Below are 15,633 nucleotides of genomic sequence, written 5' to 3'. Positions count from 1 at the left end.
GGCAGCCTCCGGGGCATGAGCTGGGTGCCCCAACTACGAAGTGTACACGCCATGCTTACATCACTGGGCCAATAATCAATCAAACAAACTTTATTGGTATGGTAATAAAACAAATTGTTATAATGTTTGTGCAGAAGAACACAGCATTAGCCATGGCAAAATGCATAGAATTGCAGGAAATGTGCTTTAAAACTGCAAAATTGTCTCTCAGCTCCATGCCAAACTGTGTAGAATTGCTGGAAATGAACTTCAAAACTGCAAAACGTTCTCTCAGGTCAATGAGAAAATGTGTAGAATTGCAGAAAATGTGCTTTACAACAGCAACATTTTCTCTCCGCTGCTAAGATACTGTACCTTTCTAGCTAATAGGTTGTTAGAGTTTACACTTTCTCTTCCAATGAACTGTGGGGAGGACAAAATAATGAAACTATCTACCAAATCTATTCATTTTAAAATGTTGATTACTTCTACTTTCCATTATCATTCACCTGACGATAAGACAATACATTACTTTTTTTTTTGCTAATATATGATGGGGATCCCTGGTTTGCGAGTTTGCCTGGATGGGGGTCCCTGGGCAAGAAAAGTTTGAAAACCCCTGCATTAGATGATATAGGCTACTTTCAGTCATTCATGTCTTAGCAATATATACAGAAGGCTACAAACCGCCTTGTTGAGTTCATTACCTTACACATCCGTTTATATGAGTACATGATGACTGATAATATTCTGGAAACTCTCAATCAAGACATGTGGAAGTCATAAATGTTTCATGGTTATTTAAACAGCATTTATTAGTATCAATTCATATTTGATTAATACATTACTATAAATAGTTAATGACGGGATATATTGAATTTGGGGTCAGATTTTGTGACTTAGTAAGCAGTCCTACTCCTGAACTCACCAAAATAAATTATCTGTTTGAAATATCCAGAAATGTTAAAACTTTTTTGTATTACCAGTCACATTGTGACTAATGGAGAATGAGCAAATTATTAAGTTCATATTCCCTTCTCCTGAGCAATGTAGCTTTCATTGGTTACAATTCATGATCCCTTTTCCTTTCCTTTTCAATGATTTTAATTTTCCTTCAAAATCACCTCCAGTAAGGACATTTACTGGAACACCCTGGTCAGACACAAGACAACGAGACAGTGGATGGGAAATCTATTAAGACTTAATTTCTTAATGTTTTTTTACAATACAATTTGAACATGGATTGATAACATTTTGCCTGAATAAGTTAAATGATCAATGAATAAATCAAATTAAATACAGATTGTATTTTTGCCATTGGGTCGTCCCCACTCTTCCTGGTTATAGTACTAGAATGAGATGAAGAAGGATTAGACAGTGATGTCATTAATCTGAAGATTATCCAGGAAGTATATCGGCATTGGAAGCCAAATTGAACTCCTAAAGAATGGAGCTGACTGAAACAATGGCAACAGTTGGCTCTGATACTTCCTGGTCTCGTTTATGACAACATCTCAGTCTAATCCCTCTTTGTCTCATTCTGGCAACAGAAAGCCTAAAGGGGGGACAGAAAAACCTTCACAACACAGACAGACAGACAGGAAGGGGGAGGGATCAGGCATTTGGAGCATAGCTTCGCCTAGTCTCCTGTTGCTTTCCCTGGACTAACCTAGTGTAGTCAGTTCTCCCAACCAACCAACCTCTCCACTGATTCTGAAAGTGAAACACTCCTAACAATTCAGGTGATATCAGCACAGATTTAGGGGAAGAGACTGGTTCAAATGAAAACCAGAATACACAGTGGTTGTCCAGGACCAGACAGAATACAGCAGGCCTAAAGCATTTCCATCCACAAGAGGCAGCATGTTACTCTCCGGTGTCTCTCTCGCTCTTCATCCTAAGTGCAGCAGACAGACAACGTCTTTGACCACTGTGATTATCACGGTCGTCAGTCTGTCCCATTCTCACCATTCAACATGGTTTTCTACAGTTCTACGATGAAAGCTGCTCGTGAAATGCTTCAACATGAAAGCTTGGCAGATGATTGGTAACCCTGATTAGAAGCACCTGCTGCTAATCGGTTGTGCCCTACAAATGCTGTTTTGAAATAAAATAAATTTGTACCAACACACTGAAGAAGGCTGTAAAGCCAAAACATCTGTGTATACTATCCCTGATGCATTGAGGAAAAAAAAGTGTATAATGAAGTAAGCTTTATGCGACATCTTTTTGAGTGCGGACCCATTATACCATTTTGTTTAGAGTAACGACAAGACAGAGATATGGTGGCCTGGTATTTCCCAATGGCTGTGCCCTTCACATACAGCATATTGCACTTAGCGCAGTGGTTATTATTCAGAGACTGGGTGGGGAACATCAGAGCCATATATATGGATATAAATAAATATGTCTCTGGGGAACATTAGTAAGATCACAGTTTGTTGTTCACACAATGGTCTTTAAGAAGGGTGTCGAGTCAGCTAGGAGGTTAGAAGGCACACTATGTGGTGTATTCTCCCAATGAACATAACACAGGCCTGGTCCAAAAACAACCCCTACCCCCTACACCCTTTTGGTTTTCTAATCTACATGAACCAGATAGGCAGAAGTTATTTGGCAGAAGTTCCCCTAAGCCTATTGGAAGGCTAGGTGGAGCCGTCGCCATACTGCTAACAGAGGTTGTGGGTTGCTCTCAGACCAGGCCATTATCAGTGCTCGCATACTTCACTAATTGACAGGCCATACAACTAATCGGAATCACAACAGCTGAATTAAGTCTGTCATGACCTCGAAACCATTGGATCTGGTAGAACATCATGTGGAGTAGAGAATAATATCTGCTCTGTAAATACTGAACATTCTGACCCTGTGAATAAGCCCTTGGACTGCCTTGTCAATCACTGATAGTACGGAAACACAGACAACTTCATCATGATCCATGTTAGGAAGAAGTACAGTATTCACCTCCTCAGCTCTTTACTGATGGGACACCCCTGGTGGTCATTTAACATTAATATGGCCAATCCCATACTGACCTCTAGCCTCTAGCCCCTCGCCCCAGGGCACTACTTCCAGTAGGCTGGATAGCAGTGAGCAATATGGGGAAAGTTCCACATAGCCTATCAGGGGAATGGTGGCACTATTACCATATTGATTATATCTATCCAGTTCTATCCTCCTCAAGTGCCTAGGGGGTAGGGGCTAGGGGTCAATTTAGAACTGGCCAAGATAGAGATTGTAGTCTCAGGGAACACCTGTGTCACTTCCTGCAATCAGAAAAGCCTCTCTTTCGGATAGATTTACTTCCTGTTTATACCTGTTTTAACAGCTAAAATCATGAAATTGTTTCATGAAATTAATTGACATTATTATCCTGCACTTAACCTTTATTTGACCTTTTATTCTCCATAACAACAGGTGTAAACAGTAACTGTGGCCCTTACAGTGTGTAGAGCACCAAACTGTTTCCTCCAAACACTGTGGGAGGTCCTCATAAAACATAGTGACCACCTGTTCTCATACACTGATGAGAACATTCACTCTGGTAGTATGGTCGTGTAGCAGGCGCTGAAGCCTCTCAGAGTGAATGATTGCTATTTATCTCTTGGCTTAATAGGATGTTTACCTCTTTTCTTCTCTTAGAGAAAAAAAAGATGAGCAATGAATTGAACATAGTGGTTGATTAGGTTTTAGTGACTCCCTCACAGTGTTACATATTGCAGCAACAGACCATCAGTGTTGAGACCACAATTAAAATAGGCACAAAATGTAGAAGCAGAGTCTCTCTCTCTCTCTTCTCTCTCTCTCTCTCTTACAGATCAACCGTAGTAAATAATTACTTAGAGACATTGCACACTTAGTGTACACAAACAAGTAGCTACAAGTATATTTGGCAACAATTCAGATAAATATACAATGGGGGTATGCGTGAATATCAACACACACACACACACACCTACACAAACAGAAGCAGCCAGGCGTGCACAAACACACACACACACACACATACACACACACACATACACATACACACAGAGACACACGTACACTTCCCTGTAAGGGTTGTGTAGTGTCTGCCAGCTCTCTCTCTCCACATGCCGACTGTGTGTCTGGCACTAGGGGAAAGGTCTGGAGACTTGGACAAGCTGTATGCCCTGTCTGTCTGCCCAGTCTGGCTTTAATGGCCTTTAATGACTAGGACTCAATGACTGTGGCTGGGGGAACACTAGGGGCCCTGTTCAAGCCAACCCAGCACCAGGTCTCTGAGATACCGTGTAAGTCAGATACAACATACTAGTCCCTGCACAGCGAGAAGGCATGTCGGAATTAATATGCAACTTGGTTTCTTTGTGTTTCCCACTGTAAACAATGTGTTGTATTGTGTGTGACTCCAAATATGCATTGTTCATTTGTTGTATTTGCCTATTTTTAATTGAACAGGATCCAAGGTTTGTGTGTGTGTGTGTGTGTGTGTGTGTGTGATTCACTCTGCCAGTTATTGTTCCACCAATGCAACTCAGTCTTTTTTCATCTCTTCCAATGCAGTAGCATCTGTCTCTCGACATTGCGTGGAGTACAGACCTGCAGTCACCTCTCTCAAACAGACTATTCACTCACAAAGTGGACAGATGGATTGATGGATGGACATTCACAAATCTGTTCCCTTTGTTTGGGAGGTGTATGTTGATGTCTGACTAACACACACACACACACACACACACACACTGACGCTCAGTCCACCTAAGACCTTCACCACTGCTCCACCATGAGATCCAATGCTCGGTTGACATTCAGATCCGAATTGAGGCCAAAGTCGGTCTCAACGAATGGGGCGGATGGAGGACTGAGAGGGCGTTGTCCAGAGGTCAGCGACTCCAACCAATCACCAGGGTCAAAGGTTGCCTGAGCCCGCCTCTTCCGTGAGGTCACAGTGGGAGGCGGGGGGGAAGTACAGATGGAGGGAGGGAGAGGGGGTGGGGCGGCTTGGCGGGGACCCATTGTCGAAGGCGACGGCGGGAGCTCCAGCAGGAGGGAGGAGCAGAGAGGAGAGGAGAGGAAGTTGTCATCCTTTGAATGACAACGGAAGGGCTGGGATTGGTCTGTTTGGGGAGGAGGGGAGGGGCTAGGGAGGATAGTGACGGGGGATTGGAGCTCTGAGACAGAGGAGGAGTGGGAGTCTAGAAGAGACGGGGAAGGCAATATTGATCAGTAGACAAATCATCAATATCTTAGATGTTAGTATTTAGTGCTGGGCTGGAACAAAAGCCTGTCATTATCCATGACCAGTCTTGGTGAATTCGGAACTATAAAGTGTCATTGTTAAGAGGCCAGAGAGCTATCCACTCACCCACACAGATGGCAGGTTCATCCAGAATGTCATCTATTGACTGACTGGGGTCCATCTAAGGAGGGCAGGACAGAGACAGGGAATTCACTCAACGGTTTACTTGACAGGGTCACCTTTTACACAATACAATGAATGTCAGCAGTGACTCTAATTTACACACACACACTCACACACACACACACACACACTGACCAGTACTCTGTTAATGGCCTCCTGCAGCTCCTCCTCCAGACTGCGGACGCTGGGTGAGGCTTGTATGGGACTGGCTGTGATCTGCATGGGCAGCTCAAAGTCCTGGCCAATCACGTCACACGGCTGGCAGCAGAACGACTGATTGGAAAGTGGAGGAGGATAATTGTAAATACTGTATGAAGCTATACTGTATTTACCGGTGAATAGTGTAAATAGTAAGCTAAAATCACAGTGATGTGGTGCACTGTCTCAGTTCAATCTTGTGGATGATATAGTACTGTACCTATATGAAGTTTGTTGTGGTGTGGTGAGTCAAGTATAGGAGAGACTGGTGTATCTGTCTACCTGAGTCAGGTATAGGAGAGACTGGTGTATCTGTCTGTCTGAGTCAGGTATAGGAGAGACTGGTGTATCTGTCTGTCTGAGTCAGGTATAGGAGAGACTGGTGTATCTGTCTGAGTCAGGTATAGGAGAGACTGGTGTATCTGTCTGAGTCAGGTATAGGAGAGACTGGTGTATCTGTCTGTCTGAGTCAGGTATAGGAGAGACTGGTGTATCTGTCTGTCTGAGTCAGGCATAGGAGAGACTGGTGTTTCTGTCTGTCGGAGTCAGGTATAGGAGAGACTGGTGTATCTGTCTGTCTGAGTCAGGTATAGGAGAGACTGGTGTATATGTCTGTCTGATTCAAGTATAGGAGAGACTGGGGTATCTGTCGGTCTGAGTCAGGTATAGGAGAGACTGGTGTATCTGTCTGTCTGAGTCAGGTATAAGAGAGACTGGTGTATCTGTCTGTCTGTGTCAGGTATAGGAGAGACTGGTGTATCTGTCTGAGTCAGGTATAGGAGAGACTGGTGTATCTGTCTGTCTGAGTCAGGTATAGGAGAGACTGGTGTATCTGTCTGTCTGTCTGATTCAAGTATAGGAGAGAATGGTGTATCTGTCTGTCTGAGTCAGGTATAGGAGAGACTGGTGTATCTGTCTGTCTGAGTTAGGTATATGAGAGACTGTTGTTTCTGTCTGTCTGAGTCAGGTATAGGAGAGACTGGTGTATCTGTCTGTCTGAGTCAGGTATAGGAGAGACTGGTGTATCTGTCTGTCTGAGTCAGGTATAGGAGAGACTGGTGTATCTGTCTGTCTGAGTCAGGTATAGGAGAGACTGGTGTATCTGTCTGTCTGAGTCAGGTATAGGAGAGACTGGTGTATATGTCTGTCTGAGTCAGGTATAGGAGATACTGGTGTATCTGTCTGTCTGAGTCAGGTATAGGAGAGACTGGTGTATCTGTCTGTCTGAGTCAGGTATATGAGAGACTGGTGTATATGTCTGTCTGAGTCAGGTATAGGAGAGACTGGTGTATATGTCTGTCTGAGTCAGGTATAGGAGAGACTGGTGTATCTGTCTGAGTCAGGTATAGGAGAGACTGTTGTATCTGTCTGTCTGAGTCAGGAATAGGAGAGACTGGTGTATCTGTCTGTCTGAGTCAGGTATAGGAGAGACAGGTGTATATGTCTGTCTGAGTCAGGCATAGGAGAGACTGGTGTATCTGTCTGAGTCAGGTATAGGAGAGACTGGTGTATCTGTCTGTCTGAGTCAGGTATAGGAGAGACTGGTGTATCTGTCTGTGTGAGTCAAGCATAGGAGAGACTGGTGTATCTGTCTGAGTCAGGTATAGGAGAGACTGGTGTATCTGTCTGTCTGAGTCAGGTATAGGAGAGACAGGTGTATATGTCATTCTGAGTCAGGTATAGGAGAGACTGGTGTATATGTCTGAGTCATGTATAGGAGAGACTGGTGTATCTGTCTGAGTCAGGTATAGGAGAGACTGGTGTATCTGTCTGTCTGTGCCAGGTATAGGAGAGACTGGTGTATTTGTCTGAGTCAGGTATAGGAGAGACTGGTATATCTGTCTGAGTCAGGTATAGGAGAGACTGGTGTATCTGTCTGTCTGACTCAGGCATAGGAGAGACTGGTGTATCTGTCTGTCTGAGTCAGGTATAGGAAAGACTGGTGTATCTGTGTTTGAGTCAGGTATAGGAGAGACTGGTGTATCTGTCTGTCTGAGTCAGGTATAGGAGAGACTGGTGTATCTGTCTGTCTGAGTCAGGTATAGGAGAGACTGGTGTATCTGTCTGTCTGAGTCAGGTATATGAGAGACTGGTGTATATGTCTGTCTGAGTCAGGTATAGGAGAGACTGGTGTATATGTCTGTCTGAGTCAGGTATAGGAGACACTGGTGTATCTGTCAGTCTGAGTCAGGCATAGGAGAGACTGGTGTATCTGTCTGAGTCAGGTATAAGAGAGACTGGTGTATCTGTCTGTCTGTGTCAGGTATAGGAGAGACTGGTGTATCTGTCTGAGTCAGGTATAGGAGAGACTGGTGTATCTGTCTGTCTGACTCAGGCATAGGAGAGACTGGTGTATCTGTGTCTAAGTCAGGTATAGGAAAGACTGGTGTATCTGTCTGTTTGAGTCAGGTATAGGAGAGACTGTTGTATCTGTCTGAGTCAGGTATAGGAGAGACTGGTGTATATGTCTGTCTGAGTCAGGCATATGAGAGACTGGTGTATCTGTCTGAGTCAGGTATAGGAGAGACTGGTGTATCTGTCTGAGTCAGGTATAGGAGAGACTGGTGTATCTGTCTGTCTCTGTCAGGTATAGGAGATACTGGTGTATCTGTCTGATTCAGGTATAGGAGAGACTGGTGTATATGTCTGTCTGAGTCAGGTATAGGAGAGACTGGTGTATCTGTCTGTCTGACTCAGGCATAGGAGAGACTGGTGTATCTGTCTGTCTGAGCCAGGTATAGGAAAGACTGGTGTATCTGTCTGTTTGAGTCAGGTATAGGAGAGACTGGTGTATCTGTCTGTCTGAGTCAGGTATCGGAGAGACTGGTGTATCTGTCTGTCTGTGTCAGGTATAGGAGAGACTGGTGTATCTGTCTGAGTCAGGTATAGGAGAGACTGGTGTATCTGTCTGTCTGAGTCAGGTATAGGAGAGACTGGTGTATCTGTCTGTCTGTGTCAGGTATAGGAGAGACTGGTGTATCTGTCTGAGTCAGGTATAGGAGAGACTGGTGTATCTGTCTGAGTCAGGTATAGGAGAGACTGGTGTATCTGTCTGAGTCAGGTATAGGAGAGACTGGTGTATCTGTCTGTCTGAGTCAGGTATAGGAGAGACTGGTGTATCTGTCTGTCTGAGTCAGGCATAGGAGAGACTGGTGTTTCTGTCTGTCGGAGTCAGGTATAGGAGAGACTGGTGTATCTGTCTGTCTGAGTCAGGTATAGGAGAGACTGGTGTATATGTCTGTCTGATTCAAGTATAGGAGAGACTGGGGTATCTGTCGGTCTGAGTCAGGTATAGGAGAGACTGGTGTATCTGTCTGTCTGAGTCAGGTATAAGAGAGACTGGTGTATCTGTCTGTCTGTGTCAGGTATAGGAGAGACTGGTGTATCTGTCTGAGTCAGGTATAGGAGAGACTGGTGTATCTGTCTGTCTGAGTCAGGTATAGGAGAGACTGGTGTATCTGTCTGTCTGATTCAAGTATAGGAGAGAATGGTGTATCTGTCTGTCTGAGTCAGGTATAGGAGAGACTGGTGTATCTGTCTGTCTGAGTTAGGTATATGAGAGACTGTTGTTTCTGTCTGTCTGAGTCAGGTATAGGAGAGACTGGTGTATATGTCTGTCTGAGTCAGGTATAGGAGATACTGGTGTATCTGTCTGTCTGAGTCAGGTATAGGAGAGACTGGTGTATCTGTCTGTCTGAGTCAGGTATATGAGAGACTGGTGTATATGTCTGTCTGAGTCAGGTATAGGAGAGACTGGTGTATATGTCTGTCTGAGTCAGGTATAGGAGAGACTGGTGTATCTGTCTGAGTCAGGTATAGGAGAGACTGTTGTATCTGTCTGTCTGAGTCAGGAATAGGAGAGACTGGTGTATCTGTCTGTCTGAGTCAGGCATAGGAGAGACTGGTGTATCTGTCTGTCTGAGTCATGTATAGGAGAGACAGGTGTATCTGTCTGTCTGAGTCAGGTATAGGAGAGACTGGTGTATCGGTCTGTGTGAGTGAAGCATAGGAGAGACTGGTGTATCTGTCTGTCTGAGTCAGGTATAGGAGAGACAGGTGTATATGTCTGTCTGAGTCAGGCATAGGAGAGACTGGTGTATCTGTCTGAGTCAGGTATAGGAGAGACTGGTGTATCTGTCTGTCTGAGTCAGGTATAGGAGAGACTGGTGTATCTGTCTGTGTGAGTCAAGCATAGGAGAGACTGGTGTATCTGTCTGAGTCAGGTATAGGAGAGACTGGTGTATCTGTCTGTCTGAGTCAGGTATAGGAGAGACAGGTGTATATGTCATTCTGAGTCAGGTATAGGAGAGACTGGTGTATATGTCTGAGTCATGTATAGGAGAGACTGGTGTATCTGTCTGAGTCAGGTATAGGAGAGACTGGTGTATCTGTCTGTCTGTGCCAGGTATAGGAGAGACTGGTGTATTTGTCTGAGTCAGGTATAGGAGAGACTGGTATATCTGTCTGAGTCAGGTATAGGAGAGACTGGTGTATCTGTCTGTCTGACTCAGGCATAGGAGAGACTGGTGTATCTGTGTTTGAGTCAGGTATAGGAGAGACTGGTGTATCTGTGTTTGAGTCAGGTATAGGAGAGACTGGTGTATCTGTCTGTCTGAGTCAGGTATAGGAGAGACTGGTGTATCTGTCTGTCTGAGTCAGGTATAGGAGAGACTGGTGTATCTGTCTGTCTGAGTCAGGTATATGAGAGACTGGTGTATATGTCTGTCTGAGTCAGGTATAGGAGAGACTGGTGTATATGTCTGTCTGAGTCAGGTATAGGAGACACTGGTGTATCTGTCAGTCTGAGTCAGGCATAGGAGAGACTGGTGTATCTGTCTGAGTCAGGTATAAGAGAGACTGGTGTATCTGTCTGTCTGTGTCAGGTATAGGAGAGACTGGTGTATCTGTCTGAGTCAGGTATAGGAGAGACTGGTGTATCTGTCTGTCTGACTCAGGCATAGGAGAGACTGGTGTATCTGTGTCTAAGTCAGGTATAGGAAAGACTGGTGTATCTGTCTGTTTGAGTCAGGTATAGGAGAGACTGGTGTATCTGTCTGAGTCAGGTATAGGAGAGACTGGTGTATATGTCTGTCTGAGTCAGGCATATGAGAGACTGGTGTATCTGTCTGAGTCAGGTATAGGAGAGACTGGTGTATCTGTCTGAGTCAGGTATAGGAGAGACTGGTGTATCTGTCTGTCTCTGTCAGGTATAGGAGATACTGGTGTATCTGTCTGATTCAGGTATAGGAGAGACTGGTGTATATGTCTGTCTGAGTCAGGTATAGGAGAGACTGGTGTATCTGTCTGTCTGACTCAGGCATAGGAGAGACTGGTGTATCTGTCTGTCTGAGCCAGGTATAGGAAAGACTGGTGTATCTGTCTGTTTGAGTCAGGTATAGGAGAGACTGGTGTATCTGTCTGTCTGAGTCAGGTATCGGAGAGACTGGTGTATCTGTCTGTCTGTGTCAGGTATAGGAGAGACTGGTGTATCTGTCTGAGTCAGGTATAGGAGAGACTGGTGTATCTGTCTGTCTGAGTCAGGTATAGGAGAGACTGGTGTATCTGTCTGTCTGTGTCAGGTATAGGAGAGACTGGTGTATCTGTCTGAGTCAGGTATAGGAGAGACTGGTGTATCTGTCTGAGTCAGGTATAGGAGAGACTGGTGTATCTGTCTGAGTCAGGTATAGGAGAGACTGGTGTATCTGTCTGTCTGATTCAAGTATATGAGAGACTGTTGTTTCTGTCTGTCTGAGTCAGGTATAGGAGAGACTGGTGTATATGTCTGTCTGAGTCAGGTATAGGAGAGACTGGTGTATCTGTCTGTCTGAGTCAGGTATAGGAGAGACTGGTGTATCTGTCTGTCTGAGTCAGGTATAGGAGAGACTGGTGTATCTGTCTGAGTCAGGTATAGGAGAGACTGGTGTATCTGTCTGAGTCAGGTATAGGAGAGACTGGTGTATCTGTCTGTCTGAGTCAGGTATAGGAGAGACTGGTGTATCTGTCTGTCTGAGTCAGGCATAGGAGAGACTGGTGTTTCTGTCTGTCGGAGTCAGGTATAGGAGAGACTGGTGTATCTGTCTGTCTGAGTCAGGTATAGGAGAGACTGGTGTATATGTCTGTCTGATTCAAGTATAGGAGAGACTGGGGTATCTGTCGGTCTGAGTCAGGTATAGGAGAGACTGGTGTATCTGTCTGTCTGAGTCAGGTATAAGAGAGACTGGTGTATCTGTCTGTCTGTGTCAGGTATAGGAGAGACTGGTGTATCTGTCTGAGTCAGGTATAGGAGAGACTGGTGTATCTGTCTGTCTGAGTCAGGTATAGGAGAGACTGGTGTATCTGTCTGTCTGTCTGATTCAAGTATAGGAGAGAATGGTGTATCTGTCTGTCTGAGTCAGGTATAGGAGAGACTGGTGTATCTGTCTGTCTGAGTTAGGTATATGAGAGACTGTTGTTTCTGTCTGTCTGAGTCAGGTATAGGAGAGACTGGTGTATCTGTCTGTCTGAGTCAGGTATAGGAGAGACTGGTGTATCTGTCTGTCTGAGTCAGGTATAGGAGAGACTGGTGTATCTGTCTGTCTGAGTCAGGTATAGGAGAGACTGGTGTATCTGTCTGTCTGAGTCAGGTATAGGAGAGACTGGTGTATATGTCTGTCTGAGTCAGGTATAGGAGATACTGGTGTATCTGTCTGTCTGAGTCAGGTATAGGAGAGACTGGTGTATCTGTCTGTCTGAGTCAGGTATATGAGAGACTGGTGTATATGTCTGTCTGAGTCAGGTATAGGAGAGACTGGTGTATATGTCTGTCTGAGTCAGGTATAGGAGAGACTGGTGTATCTGTCTGAGTCAGGTATAGGAGAGACTGTTGTATCTGTCTGTCTGAGTCAGGAATAGGAGAGACTGGTGTATCTGTCTGTCTGAGTCAGGTATAGGAGAGACAGGTGTATATGTCTGTCTGAGTCAGGCATAGGAGAGACTGGTGTATCTGTCTGAGTCAGGTATAGGAGAGACTGGTGTATCTGTCTGTCTGAGTCAGGTATAGGAGAGACTGGTGTATCTGTCTGTGTGAGTCAAGCATAGGAGAGACTGGTGTATCTGTCTGAGTCAGGTATAGGAGAGACTGGTGTATCTGTCTGTCTGAGTCAGGTATAGGAGAGACAGGTGTATATGTCATTCTGAGTCAGGTATAGGAGAGACTGGTGTATATGTCTGAGTCATGTATAGGAGAGACTGGTGTATCTGTCTGAGTCAGGTATAGGAGAGACTGGTGTATCTGTCTGTCTGTGCCAGGTATAGGAGAGACTGGTGTATTTGTCTGAGTCAGGTATAGGAGAGACTGGTATATCTGTCTGAGTCAGGTATAGGAGAGACTGGTGTATCTGTCTGTCTGACTCAGGCATAGGAGAGACTGGTGTATCTGTCTGTCTGAGTCAGGTATAGGAAAGACTGGTGTATCTGTGTTTGAGTCAGGTATAGGAGAGACTGGTGTATCTGTCTGTCTGAGTCAGGTATAGGAGAGACTGGTGTATCTGTCTGTCTGAGTCAGGTATAGGAGAGACTGGTGTATCTGTCTGTCTGAGTCAGGTATATGAGAGACTGGTGTATATGTCTGTCTGAGTCAGGTATAGGAGAGACTGGTGTATATGTCTGTCTGAGTCAGGTATAGGAGACACTGGTGTATCTGTCAGTCTGAGTCAGGCATAGGAGAGACTGGTGTATCTGTCTGAGTCAGGTATAAGAGAGACTGGTGTATCTGTCTGTCTGTGTCAGGTATAGGAGAGACTGGTGTATCTGTCTGAGTCAGGTATAGGAGAGACTGGTGTATCTGTCTGTCTGACTCAGGCATAGGAGAGACTGGTGTATCTGTGTCTAAGTCAGGTATAGGAAAGACTGGTGTATCTGTCTGTTTGAGTCAGGTATAGGAGAGACTGTTGTATCTGTCTGAGTCAGGTATAGGAGAGACTGGTGTATATGTCTGTCTGAGTCAGGCATATGAGAGACTGGTGTATCTGTCTGAGTCAGGTATAGGAGAGACTGGTGTATCTGTCTGAGTCAGGTATAGGAGAGACTGGTGTATCTGTCTGTCTCTGTCAGGTATAGGAGATACTGGTGTATCTGTCTGATTCAGGTATAGGAGAGACTGGTGTATATGTCTGTCTGAGTCAGGTATAGGAGAGACTGGTGTATCTGTCTGTCTGACTCAGGCATAGGAGAGACTGGTGTATCTGTCTGTCTGAGCCAGGTATAGGAAAGACTGGTGTATCTGTCTGTTTGAGTCAGGTATAGGAGAGACTGGTGTATCTGTCTGTCTGAGTCAGGTATCGGAGAGACTGGTGTATCTGTCTGTCTGTGTCAGGTATAGGAGAGACTGGTGTATCTGTCTGAGTCAGGTATAGGAGAGACTGGTGTATCTGTCTGTCTGAGTCAGGTATAGGAGAGACTGGTGTATCTGTCTGTCTGTGTCAGGTATAGGAGAGACTGGTGTATCTGTCTGAGTCAGGTATAGGAGAGACTGGTGTATCTGTCTGAGTCAGGTATAGGAGAGACTGGTGTATCTGTCTGAGTCAGGTATAGGAGAGACTGGTGTATCTGTCTGTCTGAGTCAGGTATAGGAGAGACTGGTGTATCTGTCTGTCTGAGTCAGGCATAGGAGAGACTGGTGTTTCTGTCTGTCGGAGTCAGGTATAGGAGAGACTGGTGTATCTGTCTGTCTGAGTCAGGTATAGGAGAGACTGGTGTATATGTCTGTCTGATTCAAGTATAGGAGAGACTGGGGTATCTGTCGGTCTGAGTCAGGTATAGGAGAGACTGGTGTATCTGTCTGTCTGAGTCAGGTATAAGAGAGACTGGTGTATCTGTCTGTCTGTGTCAGGTATAGGAGAGACTGGTGTATCTGTCTGAGTCAGGTATAGGAGAGACTGGTGTATCTGTCTGTCTGAGTCAGGTATAGGAGAGACTGGTGTATCTGTCTGTCTGATTCAAGTATAGGAGAGAATGGTGTATCTGTCTGTCTGAGTCAGGTATAGGAGAGACTGGTGTATCTGTCTGTCTGAGTTAGGTATATGAGAGACTGTTGTTTCTGTCTGTCTGAGTCAGGTATAGGAGAGACTGGTGTATATGTCTGTCTGAGTCAGGTATAGGAGATACTGGTGTATCTGTCTGTCTGAGTCAGGTATAGGAGAGACTGGTGTATCTGTCTGTCTGAGTCAGGTATATGAGAGACTGGTGTATATGTCTGTCTGAGTCAGGTATAGGAGAGACTGGTGTATATGTCTGTCTGAGTCAGGTATAGGAGAGACTGGTGTATCTGTCTGAGTCAGGTATAGGAGAGACTGTTGTATCTGTCTGTCTGAGTCAGGAATAGGAGAGACTGGTGTATCTGTCTGTCTGAGTCAGGCATAGGAGAGACTGGTGTATCTGTCTGTCTGAGTCATGTATAGGAGAGACAGGTGTATCTGTCTGTCTGAGTCAGGTATAGGAGAGACTGGTGTATCGGTCTGTGTGAGTGAAGCATAGGAGAGACTGGTGTATCTGTCTGTCTGAGTCAGGTATAGGAGAGACAGGTGTATATGTCTGTCTGAGTCAGGCATAGGAGAGACTGGTGTATCTGTCTGAGTCAGGTATAGGAGAGACTGGTGTATCTGTCTGTCTGAGTCAGGTATAGGAGAGACTGGTGTATCTGTCTGTGTGAGTCAAGCATAGGAGAGACTGGTGTATCTGTCTGAGTCAGGTATAGGAGAGACTGGTGTATCTGTCTGTCTGAGTCAGGTATAGGAGAGACAGGTGTATATGTCATTCTGAGTCAGGTATAGGAGAGACTGGTGTATATGTCTGAGTCATGTATAGGAGAGACTGGTGTATCTGTCTGAGTCAGGTATAGGAGAGACTGGTGTATCTGTCTGTCTGTGCCAGGTATAGGAGAGACTGGTGTATTTGTCTGAGTCAGGTATAGGAGAGACTGGTATATCTGTCTGAGTCAGGTATAGGAGAGACTGGTGTATCTGTCTGTCTGACTCAGGCATAGGAGAGACTGGTGTATCTGTGTTTGAGTCAGG

The 15,633-nt window shown here is 45.1% G+C and overlaps 1 protein-coding gene across 1 annotated transcript in view; it reads right to left on the bottom strand.

The window, feature by feature from the left end:
• Positions 1-4,728: 4,728 nt before the first annotated feature.
• Positions 4,729-15,633, bottom strand: part of LOC311107835 (uncharacterized protein) — a gene marked incomplete at both ends in the record, with an annotated part of 99,287 nt that continues 88,382 nt past the window's right edge. The window contains 3 exons of the mRNA XM_084150401.1: positions 4,729-5,156; positions 5,327-5,381; positions 5,519-5,641. Coding sequence (XP_084006527.1) covers positions 4,729-5,156; positions 5,327-5,381; positions 5,519-5,641 — 606 coding nt within the window. The remainder of the gene's footprint in view (positions 5,157-5,326; positions 5,382-5,518; positions 5,642-15,633) is intronic.

Source organism: Coregonus lavaretus (genome assembly GCF_964263955.1).
Source record: "Coregonus lavaretus genome assembly, chromosome: 3".
Classification (NCBI taxonomy): Eukaryota; Metazoa; Chordata; class Actinopteri; order Salmoniformes; family Salmonidae; genus Coregonus; species Coregonus lavaretus.
The sequence above is the reverse complement of the archived record's forward strand: the minus strand, read 5'-3'. Positions and strand labels throughout refer to the sequence as shown.